The 25,178-nt window shown below is 47.4% G+C and overlaps 2 protein-coding genes across 24 annotated transcripts in view; one reads left to right on the top strand and one right to left on the bottom strand.

Annotated features, from left to right (window-relative positions):
• MAPK8IP3 (mitogen-activated protein kinase 8 interacting protein 3) overlaps window positions 1–6,664 on the top strand; it is a 175,464-nt gene extending 168,800 nt beyond the window's left edge. For all 23 annotated transcript variants that reach the window (XM_030545661.1, XM_030545658.1, XM_030545660.1 and 20 more), the window contains 2 exons: window positions 187–330; window positions 3,395–6,664. In XM_030545661.1, the coding sequence (XP_030401521.1) occupies window positions 187–330; window positions 3,395–3,516 (266 nt within the window). In that variant the 3' untranslated portion in view covers window positions 3,517–6,664. The remainder of the gene's footprint in view (window positions 1–186; window positions 331–3,394) is intronic.
• A 7,945-nt stretch (window positions 6,665–14,609) lies between these two features.
• On the bottom strand, window positions 14,610–20,659 carry NME3 (NME/NM23 nucleoside diphosphate kinase 3). The gene is made up of 4 exons (XM_030545638.1): window positions 20,645–20,659; window positions 18,781–18,882; window positions 18,330–18,442; window positions 14,610–14,667 (listed from the first exon to the last, which is right to left on the bottom strand). Exons 1-4 carry the CDS (start codon window positions 20,657–20,659, stop codon window positions 14,610–14,612), a joined length of 288 nt encoding a protein of 95 aa, XP_030401498.1.
• Between the last annotated feature and the right edge of the window lie 4,519 nt (window positions 20,660–25,178).

The raw sequence follows: 25,178 nt of genomic DNA, 5'->3' as shown, positions 1-25,178 counted from the left end.
ACTGCACCCTTTCTAACTCTGTAGGGATCAGTTATCCCTTTGAAGGTCCTTTGGTTTTTGTGTCTGAATTGGAATAAAATCCAGTTTCCCAGCAGCAGGGACTGGATTGGCAGGGCATTTGTTCCTGTAGCTGAGCATTCTGGGAGTGTGGCAGAGGTGCTGACAGGAACCCCTGTGCTCTTTCAGGTAATGTTCTTGCAACCCTGAATGGGAGTGTGTTGGACAGCCCCTCTGAGAATCCCAGCACAGCTACCACTGAGACCGAGGGGCAGAAGCTGAAGAATGTCCTGGTGCTGAGTGGAGGAGAAGGGTACATCGATTTCCGGATTGGTGAGCTCCTACTTTTGGGAAGGGGTTAGGTGGGAAGGGTTGTGGGTAAAACATGGGCCAATGGGATTAGAGATGAAACTGGGTTGCAACGTAGTGAGTTCAGAAAATGATTTCCACTTGTCATGTCTCCTGCTTTAGAGGAAGCACTTGGGCATTTTCCTCTACTGTTAGCCACTCTTTTCCAAGACACATGGTTGACCTGACCCCATCTGTCCCAACTGGCTGTCTCTACCCTGTCTCCAGATCAATCCCCATAGACAGTCCTTACCAGAAAAATACTACAACATTCTCTAGAATCATAGACTAGTAGGGTTGGAACAGACCTCAGGAGGTCATCTAGGCCAATCCCCTGCTCAAAGTAGGACCAACCCCAACTAAATCATCCCAGCCAGGGCTTTGTCAAGCTGGGTCTTAAAAACCTCAGGGAATGGAGATTCCACCACCTTCCTAGGTAACCCATTCCAGTGCTTCACCGCCTTCTAGTGAAATAGTGTTTCCTAATATCCAGCCGAGACCTCCCCCACTGCAAACTTGAGACCGTTGCTTCATGTTCTGTCGTCTGCCACCACTAAGAACAGCCTAGCTCCATCCTCTTTGGAATCCCTCTCAGGTAGTTGAAGGCTGCTATAAAATCCTCCTTCACTCTTCTCTTCTGCAGACTAAATAATCCCAGTTCCCTCAGCCTCTCCTCGTAAGTCATGTGCTCTAGCCCCCAAATCATTTTCATTGCCTTCCACTAGACTCTCTCCAATTTGTCCACATCCCTTCTGTAGTGGGGGGGCCAAAACTGGACACAGTACTCCAGGTGTCTCCTCACCAGTGCCAAATAGAGGGAAATAATCACTTCCCTCGATCTGCTGGCAATGCTACTAATACAGCCCAATATGTCGTTGGCCTTCTTGGCAAAAAGGGCACACTGCTGACTTGTATCCAGCTTCTCATCCACTGTAATCCCCAGGTCCTTTTCTGCAGAACTGCTGCTTAGCCAGTCAGTCCCCAGCCTGTAGCAGTGCATGGGATTCTTCCTTCCTAAGTGCAGGACTCTGCACTTGTCCTTGTTGAATCTCATCAGATTTATTTTGGGTCAATCTTCCTATTTGTCTAGGTCACTCTGGACCCTATTCCTACTCTCCAGTGTGGGTGAGGGATAGCTCAGTGGTTTGAACATTGGCCTGCTTAAACCCAGAGTTGTGAGCTCAATCCTTGAGGGGGCTATTTAGGGATCTGGGGCAAAAATCTATCTGGGGATTGGTCCTGCTTTGAGCAGGGGATTGGACTAGATAACCTCCTTAGGTCCCTTCCAACCCTGGTATTCTATGTCATCTGTGAACTTGCTGAGGGTGCAATTCATCCCATCATCCAGATTGTTAATAAAGATGTTGAAAAAAATGACCCCAGGACTGACCCCTGCTTGATACAGGCTGCCAACTAGACATCAAGCTGTTGATCGCTACCCATTGAGCCTGATGATCTTTCCACCTTATAGACCATTCATCCAATCCATACTTCTTTAACTTGCTGGCAAGAATACTGTGGAAGGCTGTATCAAAAGCTTTGCTAAAGTCAAGATATATCACGTCCACCGCTTTCCCCATATCTACAGAGCCATTATCTCATCATAGAAGGCAATCAGGTTGGTTAGGCATGACTTGCTCTTGGCGAATCCATGTTGACTGTTCCTGATAACCTTCCTCTCCTCCAAGTTCTTTAAAATGGTTTCCTTGAGGACCTGTTCCATGATTTTGCTGGGGACTGAAGTCAGGTCTTTATTTCCCCGGGTTCTCTTTCTTCCCTTTTTTTAAATATGGGCACTATATTTGTCTTTTTCCAATCATCTGGGACCTCCCCCGATCGCCACAAATTTTCAAAGATAATGGCCAATGGCTCTGCAATCACATCAGCCAACTCCATCAGCACCCTTGGATGCATTAGATCTAGACCCATGGACTTGTGCGTGTCCAGCTTTTGTAAATAGTCCTTAACCTGTTCTTTCATCACTCAGGGCTGCTCACCTCCTCCCCATACTGTGTTGTCCAGTGCAGCAGTCTGGGAGCTGACCTTGTCTGTGAAGATGGAGGCAAAAAAAAGCTTTGAGAACCTCAGCTTTTTCCACATCATCTATCACTAGGTTGCCTCCCCCATTCAGCAAGGGTCCCACACTTTCCCTGACCACCACCTTGTTGCTAACATACCTGTAGAAACCCTTCTTTTTATCCTTCACATCCCTTGCTAGCTGCAACTCCAGTTGTGTGTTTTCCTTCCTGATTACATCCCTGCATGCTCTAGCAATATTTTTATACTCCTCCCTAGTCATCTGTCCAAATGTCCACTTCTTGTAAGCTTCCTTTTTGAGTTTAAGCCTACCAAAAATTTCACTGTTAAGCCAAGCTGGTCGCCTGCCATATTTGCTATTCTTTCTGCACATCGGGATGGTTTTTTCCTGCACTCTCAATAAGGCTTCTTTAAAATACAGACAGCTCTCTTGGACTCCTTTCCCCCTCATATTAGCCTCCCAGGGGATCCTGCGCGTCAGTTCCCTGAGGAAGTGAAAGACTACTTTTCTGAAGTCCAGGGTTTGTATTTTGCTACTCTCCTTTCTCCCTTTTGTGAGGATCCGGAACTCAACCATTTCATGGTCACTGCTGCCTAGGTTGCCACCCACTTCTACTTCCCCTACTAATTCTTCCCTGTTTGTAAGCAGCAGGTCAAGAGGAGCATGACCCCTAGTTGGTTCCTCTACTACCAGCCCAAGTGTTGCAGCCTTTGAACTGTTGTGTTGTGAAGCATAACTGTTGTTATAAGGATGGGCTCCTCCATAGGGGTGGAAGGATGGGTCAGTACATGAAATCAGGGATATTAGAGGGCCATGTTTTTGTCTCTTTATGAAGATCTGTTTTTCCCCCTCCTAACCAGTCTTGCTGTATACAAGTGTCCCTCTGGGCATGAAAGAGCTCAGTTAGTGATGCCCATGATACTTGTTAAGTGACATGAGCCTTTTGTGAGGGGCAGTAATGCTTTGGATCTCCTTTCCCCCTCCTCTTTACTGTTTGTATTCTCTCTGCAGGGGATGGAGAAGATGATGAGACAGAGGAGAATGCTGAAGATACCACCCAAGTGAAACCAGTGCTTTCCAAGGCTGAGAGGAGCCATATTATCGTCTGGCAAGTCTCATACATCCCTGAGTGAAATTCTCTCCTTTCCTGCCAACATATCTCTCCTTCCTCCCACCTGAATGCCAAGATGTACATACAGAACTCCTGAATTACACCTACTGCTGGCAACTGAACCCCAGACAACTGCAACAGCTCCTGCATCGGATGGTGACCCCCATTCTAACCTCTGAACTTGCAGCTTTCATTTTGGGCCCGTGTGCTTTGAGTGGTTAGATTACTGTTATCCTTCTGAAGCTGGTGTCTACAAGGGGGAAAAAAAGGCAGAGAATCTTCAGAGTGAAGCTGAGAGTTGGGAATTGTGCAAATACCTCTCTCCAAGAAGCATGAGACAGAAGCATGTCTTGGAAGGGTTGGCCCAGGTTGTCAGGAAGGTTACCTCACTGCCACCTGCATGAGAAACAGTGCATCACCCTCGTGTCCTCCAGTGAAACAAGGCTAATGAATCACAACAGCCCAAAGAAAATCTTTATCCAGTTCACCAGATGGAATTCTCATCCCATCCCTTCTGCATAGATTGTCCCCAAGCACCGAGTCTTATCCCAGGATCTGAGAGCAGACAGCATCAGGTTAAACCAGAAGTTTGCAGAGAAGAGAACACAGAAGTTTCAGGAAGCACTTCAGCTATTTGGCCATAGAGGGCCAACAGGCTCATGAGAAGGGGTAGAGTGTGGAACACATGGTATATACAGAAAGCCGTCCCTACTCTGCTATTTTTTGGTCAGTTGGTAACATTAAATAGTGCTGAGTGAGCGTGAAATCAGGGAGGACTGTTTGCTTGGTAGAGTCAGAGGCGAAAAAGGTGTTTGGTGTCAGGCCAGATAGTGCTTGGACACTGCTGCCGTGAAAGTTTACTGGGATCTGGTTGATTAGCAGAAGGAAGAGCCAGCACTATTTTGTCCATGTGGTATTTTTGGAAGGGGAAGTAAAAAATGCTTGGTTTCATTATTTTAACAAGCCTTAAAAATGTCAAGAGACAAGCTGTTGTTTAGTGATAGTTGGTTTTAAAGTGTAGCCGGTGCCATGGCTTCGGTGTTAACCCAGCTAGGTTTTATTGGCTCATGAAGATGCATTCCAATCCTGGTGCTGATTTTCTGCAGGGTGAAATGCTCTGCTCTCAAAACAGAAGAGTGCTGGGGAAAAGAAAAGGCAGGATGTTGATTTTGTCTCACTTTCTCCCAGTAAATAACAGCAACCCAGTGAGAATGCAAGTTCAGGCATGTGTATCCCAAGCCGTGGCACTCAGACAAGAGGGCGCTTTGGGATTAGCACATCGCTATAGCAGGATTTGTGTTTCATGGCAGCTGTCCTGCAGTTAAATCAGTCTATAAAAAGCTGGAAAGGGGATCTTAGTATCATCCTGGGCATATATCTCAAGGTTTTTTACCTCACTCCTTCTTTTGACCCATTGGTCAAAAGCCCTGATGCCACAGTTTGCCTCCTGGCTCCTCACTGTTCTTGGCCTTTTAAATCTTTGAGCACATGTGCACTGCCTCACTTGCTGGTTTCCTGGCTCAGTCAGTGTCTTTGTACTCTAGGATCCCAGATGACCTAGTGTACCCATGTCTATCTGCAGAACTTATCTCCCGACATTACTGTAATATGCCTCTCAATGTGTAATGGATTTATCCCTCACATCAACTCTGTGAGGGAGGGAAGGGTTTTGCAGTTAGTGATCTGAAAAACAGAAAGACTGACATGCTCAAGGTCACACAGGAAGTCTGTGGCAGAGCTGGTCTCCTGAATACCTACCTAGTGTCAACTCCCGTGGGTGGATGCTGCCGGTATGAACTAAAGGGTTCCTAGTTGCATTAATGTAATCCTGTTTGAGGAGTACTGTGTTAGCGTGAACTTTTATTCATATCTGCAGCATCCACACAGGGGAGTTAGTGCACTACTATCATACCCCCATAGTCCAAAATGCAGGGCAGTGAAGAAAGACCCCTACTTTCTCTTTAGCAGTAGCAACGCCATTGCTTTTGAGGTTTGGATTGTGCATACACAGCTGAGAGATAAATACACCTCTACCTCGCTATAACGCTGTCCTCGGGAGCCAAAAAATCTTACCACGTTATAGGTGAAACCGCATTATATCGAACTTGTTTTGATTCACCGGAGTGCGCACCCCCCCCAACGCGGTTTTATCGTGTTAGATCCAAATTCAGGTTATATCAGGTCGCGTTATATAGGGGTACAGGTGTACTAGCCACACATAAGGCGCTGGGAAGGCAACAGCACGTATCTAGAGAACAGAGGCCCCAACAGCCTATTTAGGGGGAGACAGAGGCTTGGCGGTGCGTTGCATTGCCTATGATCAGTGTTATATTACATAGGCACTTGTACTACTCTCTGGAGACAGAGATCAGGAGAGGATTTGAATCAAGTCCTCCAGCTGTGTACCTGTGTAAAGGGATTCCAGAAAGGCCTATTTGACCATGTGACATTTCTGAATGAGTCAGGCTTTCATTCTGCTGTGGCATATTCCAGAAATGCTTTCTGGTAGGATAAGTCACTTAGGGCTTTAGACAGCAAATAATTCACAACTTTTGTTAATTAGTATCAATTAAATTTCAATATTTGAGCTGATTTTTTAAAAATGTAATTGACCCCAATTATTTAGTTTCATGGAGTATGCCATGTGATAATTATGAAACATGGTGTGAGATTTTTACCTGTTATAGTTTATGTTCCATATCTGTTTGATCAAAGTGACAGTACTTGGTCCTCTGTCTTCCACTGAAATTTCATGGCTACTTAAGAAAATAGGTTCCAGACCTCCTTATCTCAGCAGGCTTGTTTGCAGTTTGAAGCAGATTTTCTTTCAAGAGAAGCACACTTTCAAAAAGGGGCCAGTGACAGCGAAGCGAACAGCCACTGCTTTCATGTTCCTATCATCCTCATTTAATGGCTACAGAACAGCAAGGTGAAAGCTGATTGGCTTAAATACACTTCCCTATCATATCTCCACTGTGATGTATGTAAAGTACCTTGTATGTTATAAAAGGATTTTAAAAGTGTCTTAAGGCCTGTAAACTCCGCAGTTTGGTCTGAAGATGGCATTCTGTAAAGAGACTGCTGTATGAATATTTTCCCATGCTTTGTCCCTTATGCTATCAAACAAGTGAACCATATCTGTTCTGTATGTAATAAATGTGTGAACATCAGCAGTGGAAACGTGTATTCATTGCGTGTACAGACACTGGGATTTCTGACCAGTCTGTGACAATGGGTTGAGTATTGTAAGGGTTGCTCAGGCAGTATCTCAAATTCTCAAGCCTTAACATTTTACTGCATGTCAGTCAGATTGTAGGCTGCTAGTTTTGCAATCCCCACAACTTCAGAGCTGGTGCTTTGCAGCAGTAGCTTCCTTGCAATTTCATAAGTGATGTGCCAAAGGTGTGGAACACACAGCTGTTATGGTGCAAGTGTCAGCAGATAAAGTGATTCAAGCCACAAATGTCATGAGGACACACAGTGGCAGAGGGGGCTAACACTTAACAATTGTTTAAATGGACTACATGTTAATGAGGTTCTCTTTCAATATGGGAAGTCTTGGCAACAATTAACTGTCTATGCAGCCACTCCTCCATGAAGTTGGGTGCATCGTGCTTGCTTGTTCAGTTGTTTGAAAAGACACTTACTTGTCTAAGTTAATAGTTCTATCCTGAAATCTGAGGGACTTGGGTGCCCTAATGGAGAGAAAGGCAATAAACTAGTTAAAAGTCCTGTGAACAAGGCTATGAATACATGGTTTGCCAACTATATGCTATCAGCCATTAAAATTAATGGCATCAAATGCTCCCTTGTAATTAGCCCCCTAAATGACTCTAGTGTCTTTACGGATGGTGGCTACTTCATTATAAGCAGTATTGCATGGGTCGTGTGACAAAATGGCCAATGTTGGTATGGTGGGTTCTGCGCTTTTCTTGGGAGGGTGGGGAGGGCTAGGACTCCACTCCTTGCCCCTGTTCTTTGGGCCCCACTAGTGGCCCGAGAAGGTGGTAGAGGAGGGAAGTGGGGAAGGGGTCTGGGTTTGCGCCTCACTCTGAGCCCCAGCCCCTCTCAACGCCTGTGGGTTTCCTACCCTCTTCCTTCTTGGGTAGGGTTACCCTCAGTCCTTGACGCTGGGAGAGGGAGTCTCCCTTCCTCTGTTTCTTTGGTCTTTCAGTTCTCAGCAACACACTTCCAAACTCCAGTCCTCTCTCCTTCCTTACTCCACAGTGTCTGCCTGAAGCAGGGTTTTTTATTAGGTTCCTGACAGGGCCTTAATTAGCCTAGGGCTTATATATCTGCCCTCTACCACACTCCCACTTCTCCCTGGCCCTGCTGTATCTCAGTCTCAAGAACATCAAAGCAAAATACAAACTGGCAGCACATTTCAGTGTCACGGTGTAATGGTCTTCACTTGGGGTCTGCTTGGGGAGTATGGCCTAGTGGTCAAGGCCCCAACCCCTCAGTGCCAAGGAGATTATGGGGATGGGAGCCCGGGCCCTCCCACTCCACCAGGCTCCCACCCATGGCCCTTTGGGCTACCAATAGTCTGGTAACCAAGGATGCTTAAGGCTGTCCTCCCTGGGCCTCTTCCTCTCATTCCTACCCTGCAGTCAGCTTAATCCAAGGGTTTCCCCTGATGGGGAAGTCCAAATCAAAATAAATCAGAGGGGGTTTCCAAGGTCCACAGGATCCTTTCCTCTGCTTGTCGCTGGGGTGGATCCTCCCTTCCCTTAGGGAGGGCCCCTTTGGGCAGCTGTGTTAGGCTTCCCTCTGCTCTGTGCTGCTGGAGCTGTAGGCCTGTTCACCTCCAGCTCTGCCCCCAAAGGAGCTGATTGGCTGCCTTTTAATTCTTCCAGCAGATGGAGCATTTGCTGGAGATGTGGTGAGGTAGGGCTGGCTGAGCCCAAAATAATCCCTTAACCCTTTGTAGCCCAGTATGGGGTTTGTACATTCCATTGCATGTGAGAAAATGTAAGACACTCAGCACATGGAGCTTTAAGATTGAGTTAAGTATAACAACCAAATCAGTTCCCTGAACTCCCCCCTTCTGAGCTTAACCCCCATCACCTTGAATAAGCTCCCTAGACAGCCACAGAATATTAGGGTTGGCAGGGAACTCAAGAGGTCATCTAGTCCAATCTGCTGCTCAAAGCCGGACCAATCCCCAGACAGATTTTTTGCCCCAGTTCCCCAAATGGCCCCCTCAAGGATTGAACTCATAACCCTGGGTTTAACAGGCCAGTGCTCAAACCACTGAGCTACCCCTCCCACTCTTATACACCTTTGTCCCTGTGGTGAAATAACTAAGGAAAAGGCAGGATATTTTCAAAGTTTATTACAAAAAAGCAAACGGACAACCATTATAAAAATCAATGATGAATTTATAGATGTAAAAAATGAGAGCTGCAGATGAAAGGGTTGGAGATAAGCAGCATGCTTGAACACATCAGCATAGTGCCATATAGGTGCTGTGGAAAGGATCTTTGTTCACCAGTCAGTGCTTCAAAACAGCTTTGTTTATCTTAAAATGGTCATTGGTAATATGCCCTCATACAACCCCTTTGCATTGGCATTGCAGCCAGCATGCCAGCTAAAGAGACTGGTTGAGTTTATTGCCTCCACTCACATGGTGTGGGATGCATTCCCAGTAGCTATGGAATTAACAGCTGGCTGAATACACAGGTTTTTATGGATGGAGGAAAACAAGTTAAAGAGCACATCCCATCAGCCTCCACCTAGATCCAACTATATCTTTTTATGTAACAAGCTTCTGGGCACTTGATCATATTCCAAGGGAGGGCAGTAGCAATATGCAATGGGGACTCAAAGGCCAAAAGCTGATGTGCTTGCACTCAAAGGGCTGCCAAGCCTTTCTCAAAAGATAGGGCTGTGTTATACACTTTGCCCACCCAGACAGCAACAATTTGCAGGAGGAAATGAAAGGGTGATTGGCAGTGACTGAAAGATGGTCTGAAACTAGGTCTGAGTCATAGTTTGCACTATCTGCTGCCTAGTTTAGTAGAAGTTTATGAGGTACTGGCCCCCTTGTCAAGTTGTGTTTTCACTTCATTGAGCGCTGAAAGCCAAGGCCAGAATTGGCAAGGAAACAGTCTCCCCAATCTATCCCTCACATTGTCAAAGCACATACAAGTCAGTTAACGCAATGGTAGGCAAAGTAAGGCTTATGAAGTTTCTCATCCCCAATGGCTGCCCTTATCTTTAACATGGTGAAGAGGACCTCTTCCAGCTTGCAGTGCTGCAGCTTGAATGCTGTCACCATCTCACCTCAGAATTAAAACACAGAAAGGAAGTGCTGTCAGCTGCCTCTTTTGCCAATGGAATGTGGCCTGCAGCTCTCTGCATGGTAAAGTTTAAGCCCCTCTGCCAAAATTAAGCAGGTAACAGCTTTGACTAGGTTTGCCATGGGTTACTGCTACTGTCCAGCTGCAGCTCTGGAATCGATGGGAACACAAAATTAAAGGTGACTTGCAAATAATTTTTATAACATGGGGCTTGTACCCCTTTTTTTGTGCCAGATAAAGAAGGCTTGAAAGGGGTTTGGGGTTTTTTTTTGTTTTTTTAAAAGATAGTTTTCTGCTTGTGTTTTGCTTTAGAAGACTCCACTCTGGTGTCCTCTAAATTTGCTAGAAGACCGATCAGATAGCTATTGTGAATTCCTACATCCTAATTGAAGGCATGGAAGTATTTGGATCTTTAACAAAGATGTTCCTTCTCCAAAATGTTATTCATTTGAATTAAATAAGTATTAACAAAAATGTTTGATTCTTACTAAAAATCACTATAGCACTATAATCTAACATATAGGTCTGTCGCATCTTACGCACATTTAACATGCACGATTTCAGCTTTATACGGTCGGCAAAAACAAAACAAAAAAAAGAGAAAAACAATTTTAATACTGTATCTGTAGTGCGGGCGATTCTGCCCGCCATTCAGCTCAATGTAATTTTGACTATACGCAATTTTCACTTTACGTGCTAACAAGGGAACAGAACCACCGCATAAGATGAGACTCGCCTGTATTACGTGCATTAAAAACTGTCTAACTGATAGAGTTCAAAGTAATTGTTAAAAGAGAATGGCTGCATTTCTCATAAGGTCCCACAGGGATCTAGTCTTGGCCCAGTACTATTCAGTAGCTGCAGACTATCCTTCAGATCAATGATAAAATCATTGCTGGAAAAGTTTGCAAGAGACAGATTGTGAAGAGGTACACAATAAGGGCAGGTCATTTATATAGAATGATCTAGATTGCTTGGTAAACTAAGCTCATTCAATACAGTCACATGCAAGGTCATGCATTTAGAAACAAAACTTAGGTCACTTACAGAATGGGGGACTGCGGGCCAGATTTTTAAAGGTATTTAGGCACCATGTGGTATTTTCAAAAGCGCCTATGTAACTAACACCTCTGGGAATTAATGCGCTTTTGAAAAATCCAGTAGGTGCCCCTCTGCACCTTTAGGCACCCTAACTAGCTTTTAAAATCTGGCCCTGTATCCTGGAAAGCAGAGACTCTGAAAAGACTTGAGGGTCATGCTACATGAGCTCCCTGTGCAATGCTGTGGCTAAGAGAGTTCTTACATTACCAAACTACTCTTACAGTTAATTTAGAACCCTGTTATGTCTATCAACCCAAGAAAGGGGCCTGGGCACCATAATGGGACAGCTCAGTGAAAACCTCTGCTCAATGCGTAGCTCAACACTACTATAATGCCTTTATATAAATCAGTGCTGCAACCTCAGCTGGAAAACTGTGTGCAGTACTGGTCACCCCATCTCAAAAAGACTAGAGAGGGCTCAGAGAAGGGCAGTGAGAATGATGAAGGGCCTGGAGAAACTAAGTGAAAGAGTGATTGAAAAGATTAGGATTGTTACCTTAGAAAGGAGCTGAATAAGAGGGGGGCATGATAAAATATATCAGATAATGAACAGCCTCAAGGAGGTAGAGTAGAAACTTCTGTTCTTCCTGTCTCATAACAAGAACCAGCGACAGTCAATGAAACAAACCCAATAAAAGGAAATACTTTTTGTAACCATCTGTAAATAAAACTGCAGAACTTCCTGCCACATGCAGTTGCTGAGGTCAAGAACTTAAGATCCAAAAATGAGACGACTATATGGATATCAAGACTATCCAGTTGCCATAATTAATTACTATAAAATGTTGTGGAAGTGATATTAAACCATGTGCTTCAAGGCTTAAGCCAAACTCTGTTAGAGATCAGGATGTCTAGTTGGCAGCCCCAGGGGTCAGTCCTGGGGCTGGTTTTGTTCAATATCTTTATTAATGATTGGAATGATGGGATAGATTGCACCCTCAGCAAGTTCACTGATGACACTAAGCTGGTGGGGAGTGGTAGATACACTAAAGGGTAAGGATAAGGTCCAGAGTGACCTGGATAAATTGGAGGATTAACCCAAAAGAAATCTAATGAGGTTCAACAAGGATAAGTGCAGAATCCTGCACTTAGGATGGAAGAATGCCATGCACTGCTACAGGCTAAGCAGCAGTTCTGCAGAAAAGGACTGGGGGATTACAGTGGACTAGAAGCTGGATATGAGACAGCGGTGTGCCTTTGTTGCCAGGAAGGCTAACGGCATACTGGGCTGTATTAGTAGGAGCATTGCCAGCAGATCAAGGGAAGTGATTATTCCCCTCTATTCGGTGAGGCCACATCTGGAGTACTGTGTCCAGTTTTGGGCTCCCCACTACAGAAAGGATGTGGATAAATTGGAGAGAGTCTGGCGGAGGGCAATGAAAATGATCAGGGAGCTGGGGCACATGACTTACGAGGAGCAGCTGAGGGAACTGGGCTTGTTTAGTCTGCAGAGGAGAAGAGTGAAAGGGGATTTGATAGCAGTCTCCAACTACCTGAAGGGGGGGTTCCAAAGAGGATGGAGCTTGGCTGTTCTCAGTGGCAGCAGATGACCGAAGAAGGAGCAATGGTCTCAAGTTGCAGTGGGGGAGGTCTAGGTTGGATATTAGGAAACACTATTTCACTAGGAAGGTGGTGAAGCACTGGAATGGGTTATCTAGGAAGGTGGTGGAATCTCCATCCTTAGATGTTTTTAAGGCCCAGCTTGACAAAGCCCTGGCTGGGATGATTTAGTTCAGGGGTCTCAAACACGCGGCCAACGGGGCTCTTGCATGTGGTCCGCCAAGCTCCCTTTGCCCCACCCCCCCGCCCCACCCGTGGGATTGCCCCCTGTGGCACTGTAAGCCCCGCGCCGCTCTCTGAAGCAGCTGGCAGAACGCCGCTTCGGTCCGGCGGGGAGGGGGAAGGAGGCAGAGGGCTCCTGCATTGCCTCCTTCCAGGCACCGCCCCCCACAGCTCCCATTGACCGGAAACAGGGACACACAGAACCCTGAGCCCCTCCCCCTCCCCCAGGGGCTGCTGGGACACAGTTCCAGCTGCTTCCTGGAACAGAGCGATTCAATGAGCCACTTGCTGTACCCTGCACCCCGACCTCATGCCACACCCCTCACCCTCTTGCAACCCACACACCAACTCCCTGCCCTGAGCCCCCTGCTGCACCCTGCACACCTCCTGCACCTCAACTCCCTGCCCTGAGCCCCCGCCACACCCTACACCCTTTCTGCATACCCTGGGGCAGCGTTGGGGTGGAGACTTTGGGGAAGGGGTTGGAATTGGGCAGGGAAGGGGTGGGAAGAGGCGAGGCCTAATGGAAGGCATGGAGTGGGGGCAGGGCCAGCGGCAGCGGGAGGGAGTGTCAGTGATGCGGCCCTTGGCTCAATTCACTAGCCCTCATGTGGCCCTCGTGGTCATTTGAGTTTGAAACCCCTGATTTAGTTGGTGTTGGTCCTCCTGCTTTGAGCAGGGGGTTGGACTAGATGACTTCCTGAGGTCTCTTCCAACCCTAATCTTCTATGATTCTATGACACAATGTGGGGGCACATTATCCCACATCTGCCTACGAAAAGGTTCTTACACCATCCTCTAAAGCACTTATTTTGGCCCCTGTCAGAGAGAGGATACTAGAGTAGACGGACCAGTGGCAAATCCAGCCTGCAGTTCCGATGAGCTAGAATGCTCCCTGGCTGTATAAATGGGACTATTTACTAGGAAGGTAACATTACCTCTGTATGTGGGATTAGTAAGACCACTACTAGAATACTTTGTCCAGTTCTGGTGCCATAACTCATGAAGGATGTTGGAAAATTGGATAGGGTTTGGAAGAGTTCAACAAGACAGATTTGAAGGCTTGAAAACCCACCTTACGGTGAAAGACTGAAGAAGCACAATCTATTTCACTTATGAAGAGGTGACTTGATCATCACCACTAAGCACCTGCCCAGAGATATTTCTGATAGTAGAGCAGTCTTATCTCATAGGCATAACAAGATCCAGTGTAGGTACACAATTTGAGACTGGAAATAAGGTACACATTTTTAACAGCAAGAGTAATTAACCATTGGAACAATGGTCTTTAAATCAAGATTGGATATGCTCCAGCTCAACCAGAAATTATGGGCTTGATGCAAGAATCACTAGGTGAGGTTTCCGTGTTATGCAGAAGGTCAGACAAGATCATCCAATGGGTCCCTTCTAATCAAAATTGCTCAACTTTCACTCTCTTACTTCTTGTGATGTCATCATATCAATAGTTCTCCAATTACTGGAGAGTATTCAATAGTAGACAGGATCTAAAATTCTAATGTAATTTTCAGGTCTTTTTTATACATTATAAAGATGCCAAAGGCACAAGCCCATTTTTCTTTCCTTTGCAGGTCACCTTGAACCCCTTGGGATTTTAGGATGCTGCAGAGCAGTGATAGAACCAGACCAGCAGCACCAAGTAGCTACTATCCCAGAGAGCTGTGATTTAATCAGTTACCTGTGCACAATAGACTTCCCACTATCCCTCCACTCGCCTCTAGATAGAAACACCCTATGAAAAAACCACACTATGACAGAGTCCAGTGTGACTCCAGAGAAGGAGAAACGGAAATGGATGGGTTTGTACTGTGCCTGTGTGTCAGCAAGATACCCTTCCCCCAGACCATTCTTATTACTCATAGATCCAGTGCTCAGTGCTCTCCGCCCAACAGGTCAGCTTGTCTGTGTGGAATCAGAGCAAAATCTCCCGCCGGGCACTCTCGATCGAGTCGCTGCCATGAATCACATTCCTGTGGGGAAGGAGAATGGGTACTCTCAAAAGCAGACACAACAGGGAACTAGAGCCAGAAGTAATTTCATCTTGGCTAAAATAATAAAGTTTGCTGAACAAGTGCCATCTTGTTGCATTCCTACCTGAACAATCCTCATGTTCCCTCCCATTCCTCAGAGCCCTACCCGAGAGCCATGCATCTCCTGGCTGTGGGCAGGGCATGCCAGTTATTCTGTGGCATGTGTGGGAGCTGCCAGTTCCCACCAGTTCCCTCCCTTAGGTCATGTCACCGAAGCAACAACAGTGCCTACAGCTAACCCATCTTCTGATTTTCTTAGATTGCTCCACTTTTTTTTATACAGTATAATCTCTTATAATCTACAGTAACAGCTGCTGCTCTGGCTTTATGAAGGGCTGAAAGTGCCTTTTTTATATGTAGTGCTGCTTGTTTTTACATTAGAAATTCAAGTCTTCTGATCCCTGTTTTTCCGTTGGAAGACTCTATGGAGAACTGGTAAGTTTGACATCAGATGCTAAGGAAATGAAACCTACATAAGGAGGGATGTGAGCTTCATTTAGGCGTTGGCTACACTGAGAATTAGCCCTGATTTCAGCCAATTGGTGTAGCTTCATTGATAGAAATCCCTAGTATAGCCAGGGCCTCAGACTATTCAGGACTCTTTCTTGTCTTTTAACACCTAACTCACACATATGCCTGACTAAGGGCTAGGAGAACAGCTCATCTATTACACTGAGCACTACCATCACTTCAGTTAATGGCTGGGAATGCTCCCCACCATGGCTCTGGGGGCTTCAAGAAGCTATGGCTTGACACTGCTGATAGTTATATGGTAAAAGCCAAGCAGAATACCCCTCACTTTTTTGTTTTAATAGAAAAAAGCATAAAGCAGCAAGAAAGAGCATAAACTCTGCTCTTCTCCACGGCTCATCCTGAGACCAAAGAGGCAGTTTAAGCATAGCGCTCTTCATGGCCAAATGTACTATGCAAACTGTTATGCCACAGGAGATGGGCATGGTCTAAGCACCGGACTGGGAGCCAGATACTCCCAACATTTAATCCCGGCTCTGACACAGATTTCCTTTGTGGCCTTGGGCAGGTCCATGCACTCTCCCTGCCTCAGTGTCCCCACATGTAAAAAGGAGATTATCCTTCCTCTCCCTCAGTAGGGTGTTGTGAGGATCAGTTGAATGCCCACACAGCATATGGAAAATAAAAATTGCTATGGAAGTGTGAAGTGGTGTATGATGGGCAGATCCCTGTCTCTGTCAAGAAGGGGTTAAAGAGCTCCCTAGGGGACAATCAGCCTCACCTCAATGCACCAAACCAGTGAGGCTTGTCAAGCCTGGAGAGAGGCAGGGTCCCTGTTCAGTTTGGGTGGCACTCAGAAAGAAGGGCTGGAACTCAGAGCTCCCCAGGATGAGGAAGCAGGAGTTGCTGCCCAGGCCCTCTTCTCCTTTTGCCTTCGGAAGGCTCTGGACTCTGTCTGTTGTGAGATGCGGCAGCATCCTGACTTTTTTATTTTATAGAATATCAGGGTTGGAAGGGACCTCAGGAGGTCACTTAGTCCAACCCCCTGCTCAAAGCAGGACCTAAGCCTCAACTAAATCATCCCAGCCAGGGATTTGTCAAGCCTGACCTTAAAAACCTCCAAGGAAGGAGATTCCACCACCTCCCTAGGTAACACATTCCAGCGCATCACTACCCTCCTAGTGAAAAAGTTTTTCCTAATATCCAACCTAAACCTCCTCCACTGCAACTTGAAACCATTACGCCTTGTTCTATCATCTGGTACCACTGAGAACAGTCTAGATCAGGGGTCGGCAACCATTCAAAAGTGCTGTGCTGAGTCTTCATTTATTCACTCTGATTTAAAGTTTCGTATGCCAGTCCCACATGTTAATGTTTTTAGGTCTCTTTCTAGAAGTCTAAAATATATAACTAAACTATTGTTGTATGTAAAGTAAATAAGGTTTTTAAAATGTTTAAGAAGCTTCATTTAAAATTAAATTAAAATGCAGAGCCCACTGGACCAGTGCCCAGGACCCGGGCAGTGTGAGTACCACTGAAAATCAGCTCGCGTGCCGCCATAGGTTGCCTATCCCTGGTCTAGATCTATCCTCTTTGGAACCCCCTTTCAGGTAGTTGAAAGCAGCTATCAAATCCCCTCTCATTCTTCTCTCCCAGTTCCCTCAGCCTCTCCTCATAAGCCACGTTCTCCAGCCCCCCCTAATCATTTTTGTTGCCCTTCGCTGGACTCTTTCCGATTTTTCCACATCCTTCGTGTAGTGTGGGACCCAAAACTGGACACGGTACTCAAGATGAGGCCTCACCAATGCTGAATAGAGGGGAATGATCACGTCCCTCGATCTGCTGGCAATACTCCTACTTATACAGCCCAAAATGCCATTAGCCTCTTGGCAACAAGAGCACACTGTTGATTCATATCCAGCTTCTCATCCACAGTAACCACTAGATCCACTGCTGCCTAGCCACTCAGTCCCCAGTCTGTAGCAGTGCACGGGATTCTTCCGTCCTAAGTGCAGGACTCTGCACTTGTCCTTGTTAAACCTCATCAGATTTCTTTTGGCCCAATCCTCTAATTTGTCTAGGTCCCTCTGCATCCTATCCCTACCCTCCAGTGTATCTACCACTCCTCCCAGTTTAGTGTCATCTGCAAACCTGCTGAGGGTGCAATCCATGCCATCCTCCAGATCATTAATGAAGATATTGAACCCTTGGGGCACTCGACTTGATACTAGCTGCCAACTAGGCATGGAGCCATCGATCACCACCCATTGAGCCCAACAATCTAGCCAGCTTTCTATCCACCTTATAGTCAATTCATCCAACCCATACTTTTTTAACTTGCTGACAAGAATACTGTGGGAGACCATATCAAAAGCTTTGCTAAAGTCAAGGAATAACAAGTCCACTGCTTTCCCCTCTTCCACAGAGCCAGTTATCTCATCATAGAAAGCAATTAGGTTAGTCAGGCATGACTTGCCCTTGGTGAATCCATGCTGACTATTCCTGATCACTTTCCTCTCCTCCAAGTGCTTCAAAATTGATTCCTTGAGGACCTGCTCCATGATTTTTCCAGGGACTGAGGTGAGGCTACTTTATGCAGCCCCCCAACCACCCTACTCCTAAACAGCACAGTCAGATGACTGGACTCTGGGATGACTCCACAGCAATGTTGTGGTCCAGGGAGAGACCGCTGAGATGAGTAGTGCCTACCCTCTCCTCAAGGGGACACCAGAAAGTTATGGTTACAACGTGGTGTTATTAGTTTTGGCCCAAAACAAGGAGATCTCAGGTTTAACTCCAAACTGACCATACCATTAGGGTAAAAATCCCTAAAATGCTGCACAAATGTGGCTACTTTACACAAGATGGAGAACCCCACCCTGCCATAGACCATCTGGGCTTTGTTCTCTTGCTGCCTAGGTTGGAAGCCAGGCAGACTAAGGTGTGCTCATTGCTCACAAGTGATCCTTTGACAGGAGCACTGAGAGCTGACTTCAAAGGCACTCCCCCATCTTTCCCCTCAGTCAGTGGGAGAGTAACTGGGACATGGAGCAGAATGCAGAAGGAGCCTCCTCCCATCTGCAACTGGGACACAGAGGATTCCCCAGCAAAAACAAACCCAAGGCTCTCACTTGCTGACTTCAATGGAGAAGTCCCCTCGGATGGTTCCGGGTCTGGAATCGGAAGGATTAGTTTCTCCAATCATTGTACGAGCCATCTTTACCACATCCAGCCCCTGCCAGACCTATAAGACAGCACAGCAAGAGTCTGCTTCTGTAGCTTGCTGAGCAGCAAGGCCAAATCCTGCTCTAAGCACCCTCTAGCTAACTCCACCACTTTGTATGAGTACACCTGGAGGTAAGTCAGGGCAGAATCTGCCTGAAGAAAGCCTACAATTATCTGTTTGAATAAAATAAAGATGTGCTCAGGTTTCACTTTTACATGCAACATTGTAACACTTCAGCCAGAGGATCTAGCAGAAGGGTATGAAGGGAAGATGGAATGGCCTCAAGTTCAATGCTAATTACACTTACATTTGATATCGGTTTCAAGGCATGAAAGGGGCCCCTGGCCAGTACTCACCATGGCTACAGTAGGACCCAATCTCATGTACTCCAACAGGTGGCTGTAGAAGGGGCGATCACAGAGGGCTATATAATGCTTCTTCAGCAAGTCTTCCGAGGCCTGGGCACATGAGCTAGTTTGCTTTTATAGGATGGGACTGTCCTAAAATGGCTTATAATGGCTGTTCTGGTGGCCAGAAGAGTCTACTTTGGAAGTGGCATTTAGGGACTCTTCTCTGCTCTGAGGGTTGTATTCCTGAATTCTGCAGTGCAGTTGGGAGGAGGAAATCAAGCTCATCAGGAAGGAACAACTGCCAGGTGAAACTGGATCAGTGTTCATTCCTCATCTGGGGAATCCCATTTTCTTCCTTCAATTCAGTTCTCACTCACTTTCTGTGTATTGCCTCACAGGATCTTTCGGGATTCAGGTAATCAACAGGGGCAGAATTTGGGCTATGTTCAGAACAGGCTATTTGCAATGCAGCCCTTTAGATAACAGCAAGTGTCTATTACACGGATGATTTAAAAATAAGTTTCCATTACAGGTCCATTTTCATAGGTCCATAACAAATACTGCAAAACAGAGTTACAATGGAACAGCCTATACGACAGTCCATTGCATAAGACAGAGTGGGGTAGGTTGCTCCAAAAAAAAAAAAGAAAGTAAATTCTCAAAGGTGACTAAATGATTTTGGATCTCAGGTGCTTCAAGTTGCTTTTGGAAATGAGACTTAGGAGCTCAACTCCCATTGACTGTCAATGAGATTTAGGTGCCTAACTCACGTTTGAAAATAAGACTAAAGTGCTTTGGAAAACTTGACCCTGAATGGTGGTGGCCAGAAAAAGATCCAAATTAAATCCCCTAGCTGGGCTGGCTACCTGCACGGAGACAGAACTAGGGAGCTTTCCTTTAGTTTCCTGTCTCCATCTAGTGGTAGGAGGATATATCACTATGTTGAGCTCCCATGGATGGGATGCTAGAGAAATGGCCTCAGCCAGACTTTGCAGCAGCTCTGATACCAGGCATTTCTGAAATTTGTTATTTGTGGCCTAGTGGATAGAGCAATAGAGTGTGACTCAGGAGGCAGGCATACTTAATCCTGCCCCAGAGCAGGGGGCTAAACTACATGACCTCTTAAGGTCTCTTCCAGCCCCACATTTCTATGCTTCTATGGATTCTATTGCCAGCACTGCCTCTGGCTGGCTGGGTGACCTTAGGCCAGCGGTTCTCAACCAGCAGCCCAATTAGCACACAGCTGCAGCCCAGCTTAGCTGTGTGCTAAGGGCCGGTTCACGTGCGGGGGTCTGCCAGGTTCCCAGCCCGCCCCGTATGGTGGAAGTCCAGGGTTAGGCCTGCCGGCCAGCCCCATGGCATCGAGCGCCAGGGGTCCAGGCCAGCCGTGCAGCATGGGTCCAGGGTCCAGGGCAGCTGGCCCACCCCACAGGGTCCGGGGCTGCCAGCCTGCCCTCCGAGCTCTGGGGTGGGCAGCCGGCCGGCCACGCACAACAGGGGTCCAGGGCAGGTGGCTGCTGCCCTGCCACCTGGCCCCTGTAGCCCAGGTAACACACTGTGGGTTGCATATGAAGCTCAAAATGTGTAATAAATTGAGAACCACTGCCTTAGGCAAGTGACTTCCCCTCTCTGTGCCTCAGTTTCCTCATATGTAAAATGGGGATCATGATACTGATCTATGCAAAGTGCTTTGAGATTTACTGATAAAAAAATGCTATATAAAAACTAGGTATTATTTACAAAGCACCATCAGCAAGCAGGTCCCTGCTGCAAAGATCTAAAGCCCCAAGACAGAGCATACACAGAGTGAGGTAAGGACTGGACCTTTAAAGGGTGCCAGGACACCCTTTGCTCTGCCAGCTCCTCTCACCTGCATGAGTTTCATCCCCACCAGTTTGAAGCCCTTCTTTTCAAAGCGCCTGATGATCTCCCCTATGAGATGCCGCTGCACCCCATCTGGCTTGATGGCTAGGAAAGTGTGCTCATTTATTCCAGTGCAAGCTGAAAGCAGATGAGGAGGAGGAGGAGGAACACTTAGGATTAGAGCAAACCTCAGCATGCGTTCAGGGTCAGTGGGGTCACTACAACCAAGATCAAGGAATTAAAAAATAAAACCAGAGATAAGGGAAGAGGCAGATGCTGTTAAGGTAGGGACTCAAATAGAAATGGGGCATAGTTCCATCAGTTTGGATTGTAAAACTGGTTTAATATATGGCAAAGGTTGAAGGACACAAAAGTCTGAGTTTTGCAGACAGCCCCTTTCCCACTATGAGATAGAGATAGTCCAATATTGGAACGAGACAGGAGCGCTTTGGGAGTTAGTGGCACACATACTGTAGGGACTCTGGAAGTCAGAGCAATGGCGAGAACCTCTTTCCCCATGGCAAAGACACAGAACTCTGGGAAGGAATTGTTTTCAACCATGTAGTCCTTTGCAAGGGGTAGCAGCCAGTCTGGCAGGTAGCGGGGTGGAGCAGAGGGATGGAGAGGACATCCTCCTGAGGTGGACTGGGAAAGCCCTGGTGGCTACAGAGAGCAATATCCAACCACAGACTTGCATTAGATTTTAGTTCCTTTGCTCCTAGAGAATCTGGGTCCACTTGTCCTGATACCCAGCAGTGAGCTTTCCTGCTCCAGTTCAAATCCTTCTTGGACTGAACACAGAGAAGATGAAGAGTCAGCAGCTGTTACATTTATCAGCATTTATTGCATCCTAATCAAGTCCCACATATTTTAATAAATCCACTCCCTTTAATTAAAGAAACAAAAATAAAATCCACTGAATTCATGGCCTTTCTAATTCAAGAAATCCACCATCACAGACAGACTTGCTCTGGGTTTTAAAATCTGGACAAAACATTATTCTATGTAATCTGAGTGAGCATGTAACAAGTCTTGGAATATTCCAGCCCTAATATTGCCTTTGATATTGAAATCAAGCTACCATAGACCTTCTCAAGCAATCTGAATGTGAATCTAAACCAAAAGGCTTGTGAAAATAATCAGGGGCTCTGACTGAATGATTTAAACCACTCTAGAGAGCTGATTTCACCTATTTGGCTGTCCAATGGTCTACATTGGTTTGTTAGACTGGGGATATATGTTTTATTTTACAACCCTTTAAGTATGTGGAAAACAAACTAGGGAAGGCAGTCAGGAATATTCTTTTACACAGAACATGCAAGCTGATAGTTGAGACCTAAGCTTACAGAGCATGGATCGGGGTGGCGAAAGCGTGGCTCGTCAGTTACATGCAGTTCTTTTACGTTAAAGCGCGTCTCACTGAGCACCCCACATTTCCCCACCTTTTCCACCTACCAGATGGCAGGAGGAAGAGCTCAGGACCTCTGACTTGCAGTGGGATGGTACCCAATGGGGTGAAGAGGGGAGTCTCAGGGCTTCAGCCCTACAGGGCACACTGGCCGGGCCTCATGGCTTCAGCAGGAGCAGGGCTAAAGCCCTGAGCCCCAGCAGATGCCTCCCATGGAGCTGAAGCCCAGAGCTCAGTCAGGCTCTTGTACTTCTGAAGATTGTTGTATGCAGCTAGGAGGATCAGTAAGTTTGGCCACCCTGTCATAGATCACAGAGGCAGGCTGTCATAAACAGATAATTAAGGGTTAATGTCTCTTTTACCTGTAAAGGGTTAAGAAGCTCAGTAAACCTGGCTGACACCTGGCCAGAGGACCAATAGGGGGACAAGATACTTTCAAATCTTGGTGGAGGGAAGTCTTTGTTTGTGTTTTTTGTTTTGTTCGTTTTTTGCTCTCGGGACGGGACATCAATCCAGGCTCTCCAAATCTTTCTGAATCAGTCTCTCATGTTTCAAACTTGTAAGTAATTAGCCAGGCAAGGCGTGTTAGTCTTATGTTTGTCTTCTCAACTTGTAAATGTTTCTTTTTGCCGGAAGGATTTTACCTCTGTTTGCTGTAACTTTGAACCCAAGGCTAGAGGGGTGCCCCTCTGGTCTATAGAAATCTGATTACTCTGTAAAGCATTTTCCATCTTGATTCTACAGAGATAATTTTTACCTTTTCTTTCTTTAATTAAAAGCTTTCTTTTTAAGAACCTGATTGATTTTTCCTTGTTTTAAGATCCAGGGGGATTGGATCTGGACTTACCAGGGATTGGTGGGGGAAAGGAAGGGGGATGGTTAAACTCTCCTTGTCTTAAGATCCAAGGGGATTGGATCTGGACTCACCAGGGAATTGGTGAAGTCCCTCAGGGCAACCCAGGGAGCGGACGAAGTTTTGGGGGGACAGAGAGTGCCCCAGACACTGGAATTCTGGGTGGTGGCAGTGTATACCAGATCTAAGATAGTAATTAAGCTTAGAAGTGTTCATGCAGGTCCCCACATTTGTACCCATAATTTCAGAGTGGGGAAAAAACCTTGACACAGGCACTGTGTGGGCTCAGAGTTAGAGAAAGGAGTCAAGAGGGCCAGACTGTATTTCCAGACTTGCTAAGCGATGACTATGGGACCTTGGGACCTATGGGACCCTTCCCTCCTCTGTACCTCAGTTTCCTCACTTGTAAAATGCCTGTGGGGCCTTTTTGTTCCCTCCCTGAGCCTAATTACATGCTTTATTCAGAGTGAACCAGCTGCAGTGAAATTCACTGTCACAAAGCAGGGTCGGGTACCACCCTGCTTTCAGTAGTGTCTCATCAGCAGAGCAGGCACCTGGCCCCAAACAGCCACCTCTGTGCCAAGCCCCCCGCCCTTCCCGCTCCGTGGGAGTAAGTGGGGGCAGAGCTGTGAAAGTGGAAGGAGATGAGTCGGATGAGGCAGAGAGGTATCAGTGCCCCGTCTGTGTCCTCTCCCTGCCTGAGAGGGCATCCTCTGGACAACCCTCCTTCCTCTGCTGATGAAGGACATCCCCTGACCCCCGCCCCTTCCCCTTGCCTACTGGGGGGAAAGCCCCAAACTGCCACCTTTCTCCTCCTCCTGCCCCGGGAGGGGGTATCCCCCGGACAGCTCCCCACCCCAGGAGGGGGCACTCACTGCTCTGGAAGATGTTGGCGAACAGGGTAAGCACCAAGCAAATCACGGTGGCAGCCAGTGGTGGGAGGGGGCGCACGCTAACAGGGCTGAGGCCAGGCGCATGGGCGGTACCGCCTGGGCAAGGAATGAGGATGCACAAGCTGCTCCTAGGGTCCGGGTGTTGGCTTCTTCCCGCGCGCTCTGCGTGCTCCCGCCTCGCCCATTCCCCCTCAACTAGAGTGGATTCTGCGGTGGCGCCCCGCCGCCATGGCCGTGCCATACCCCGTAGGGGCCTGCAAGAAACTGGCAGGCTAATTTTGAGGCGGTGTTCTTGTGTTTTTTGAGCATTAGCTTCCCTCCGCCCCCCAGCACTGTTCCAAACGAAGCCCAAGAGCAAACCCAGTTTATTGTACACTACACTACACTCCCTTTATTCCACTGTCAGCCCAGATCTTAGAAGGCCAGGTCTGTTAAACACTCCAGCCATTAGCCCACGCTAGGGCTGCCAATTTTCTAATAGCACAAATCTGAACACCATGCCCCGCCCCTTCCCTGAGGCCCACTCCCTCCCAAGCTCCCCCACCCTCACTCACTTTCACTGGGCAGGTGGTTGGGGTGTGGGAGGGCGTGAGGGCTCCAGCTGGGTGTGTGGGCTCTGGGGTGGGGCCAGAAATGCAGAGTTCAGAGTGTAGGAGGGGGTTTCAGGCTGGGACAGGGAGTTGGGGTGTGGGAAGGGATGCAGGGTCTGGGGTGGGGCCAGCGATGAGTGGTTTAGGGTGTAGGAGGGGGCTCCAGGCTGGGGGTTGGGATGTGTGGGGGGCTCAGTGCTGGGGCAGGGGGTTGCAGTGTGGGCTCACAGCTGGGGTGCAGACTCTGGGAGTGAGTTAGGGTGCAGGAGGGGGTTCCAACTTGGGGCAGGGGTTAGGGTGTGGGAGGGAGTGAGGGCACCAGCTGAGGGGTGTGGGCTCTGGTGTGAGACCAGGAATGAAGGATTTGGGGTACTGGAGGGGGCTCAGGGCTGAGGCAGGGGGTTGGGATGTAAGAGGAGGTGCAGGCTGGGGGATTGGGGTGCAGACTCTGGGAGGAAGTTAGGCTGTGGGAGGGAGTTTCGACCTGGGGTGGGGGTACGGGTTCAGGCCCGGCGGCACTTACCTTGGGATGCTTTTAGGTGGCAGCACAGTGGGGCTAAGACAGGCTCCCTGAAGCAGCTGCCATGTCTGACCCCTAGGTGGATGGGCCAGGGAGCTCTGTGCACTGCTCAGGCCCACAGCTTCCCTGATCACCCCTCTGCCTAGGGGTCGCAGGGACATGCCAGCCGCTTCCAGGAGCTGCACAGAGCTAGGGCAGGCAGGGAGTCTGCCTTAGCCGTGCTGACTGGACTTTTAATGGCCCAGTCAGCAGTGCTGACCGGAGCCACCAGGGTCTC

This window comes from Gopherus evgoodei, unplaced genomic scaffold (genome assembly GCF_007399415.2).
Source record: "Gopherus evgoodei ecotype Sinaloan lineage unplaced genomic scaffold, rGopEvg1_v1.p scaffold_38_arrow_ctg1, whole genome shotgun sequence".
Taxonomy (NCBI): domain Eukaryota; kingdom Metazoa; phylum Chordata; order Testudines; family Testudinidae; genus Gopherus; species Gopherus evgoodei.
The sequence above is the reverse complement of the archived record's forward strand: the minus strand, read 5'-3'. Positions and strand labels throughout refer to the sequence as shown.

Coding starts and splice junctions, on each gene's coding strand:
- NME3 (XM_030545638.1), bottom strand. Junction 18,443..18,780: donor TGGGTCCTACTGTAGCCATG/GTGAGTACTGGC, acceptor GCTGTCTTATAG/GTCTGGCAGGGGCTGGATGT. Junction 14,668..18,329: donor TTCTCCATTGAAGTCAGCAA/GTGAGAGCCTTG, acceptor CCTTCCCCACAG/GAATGTGATTCATGGCAGCG.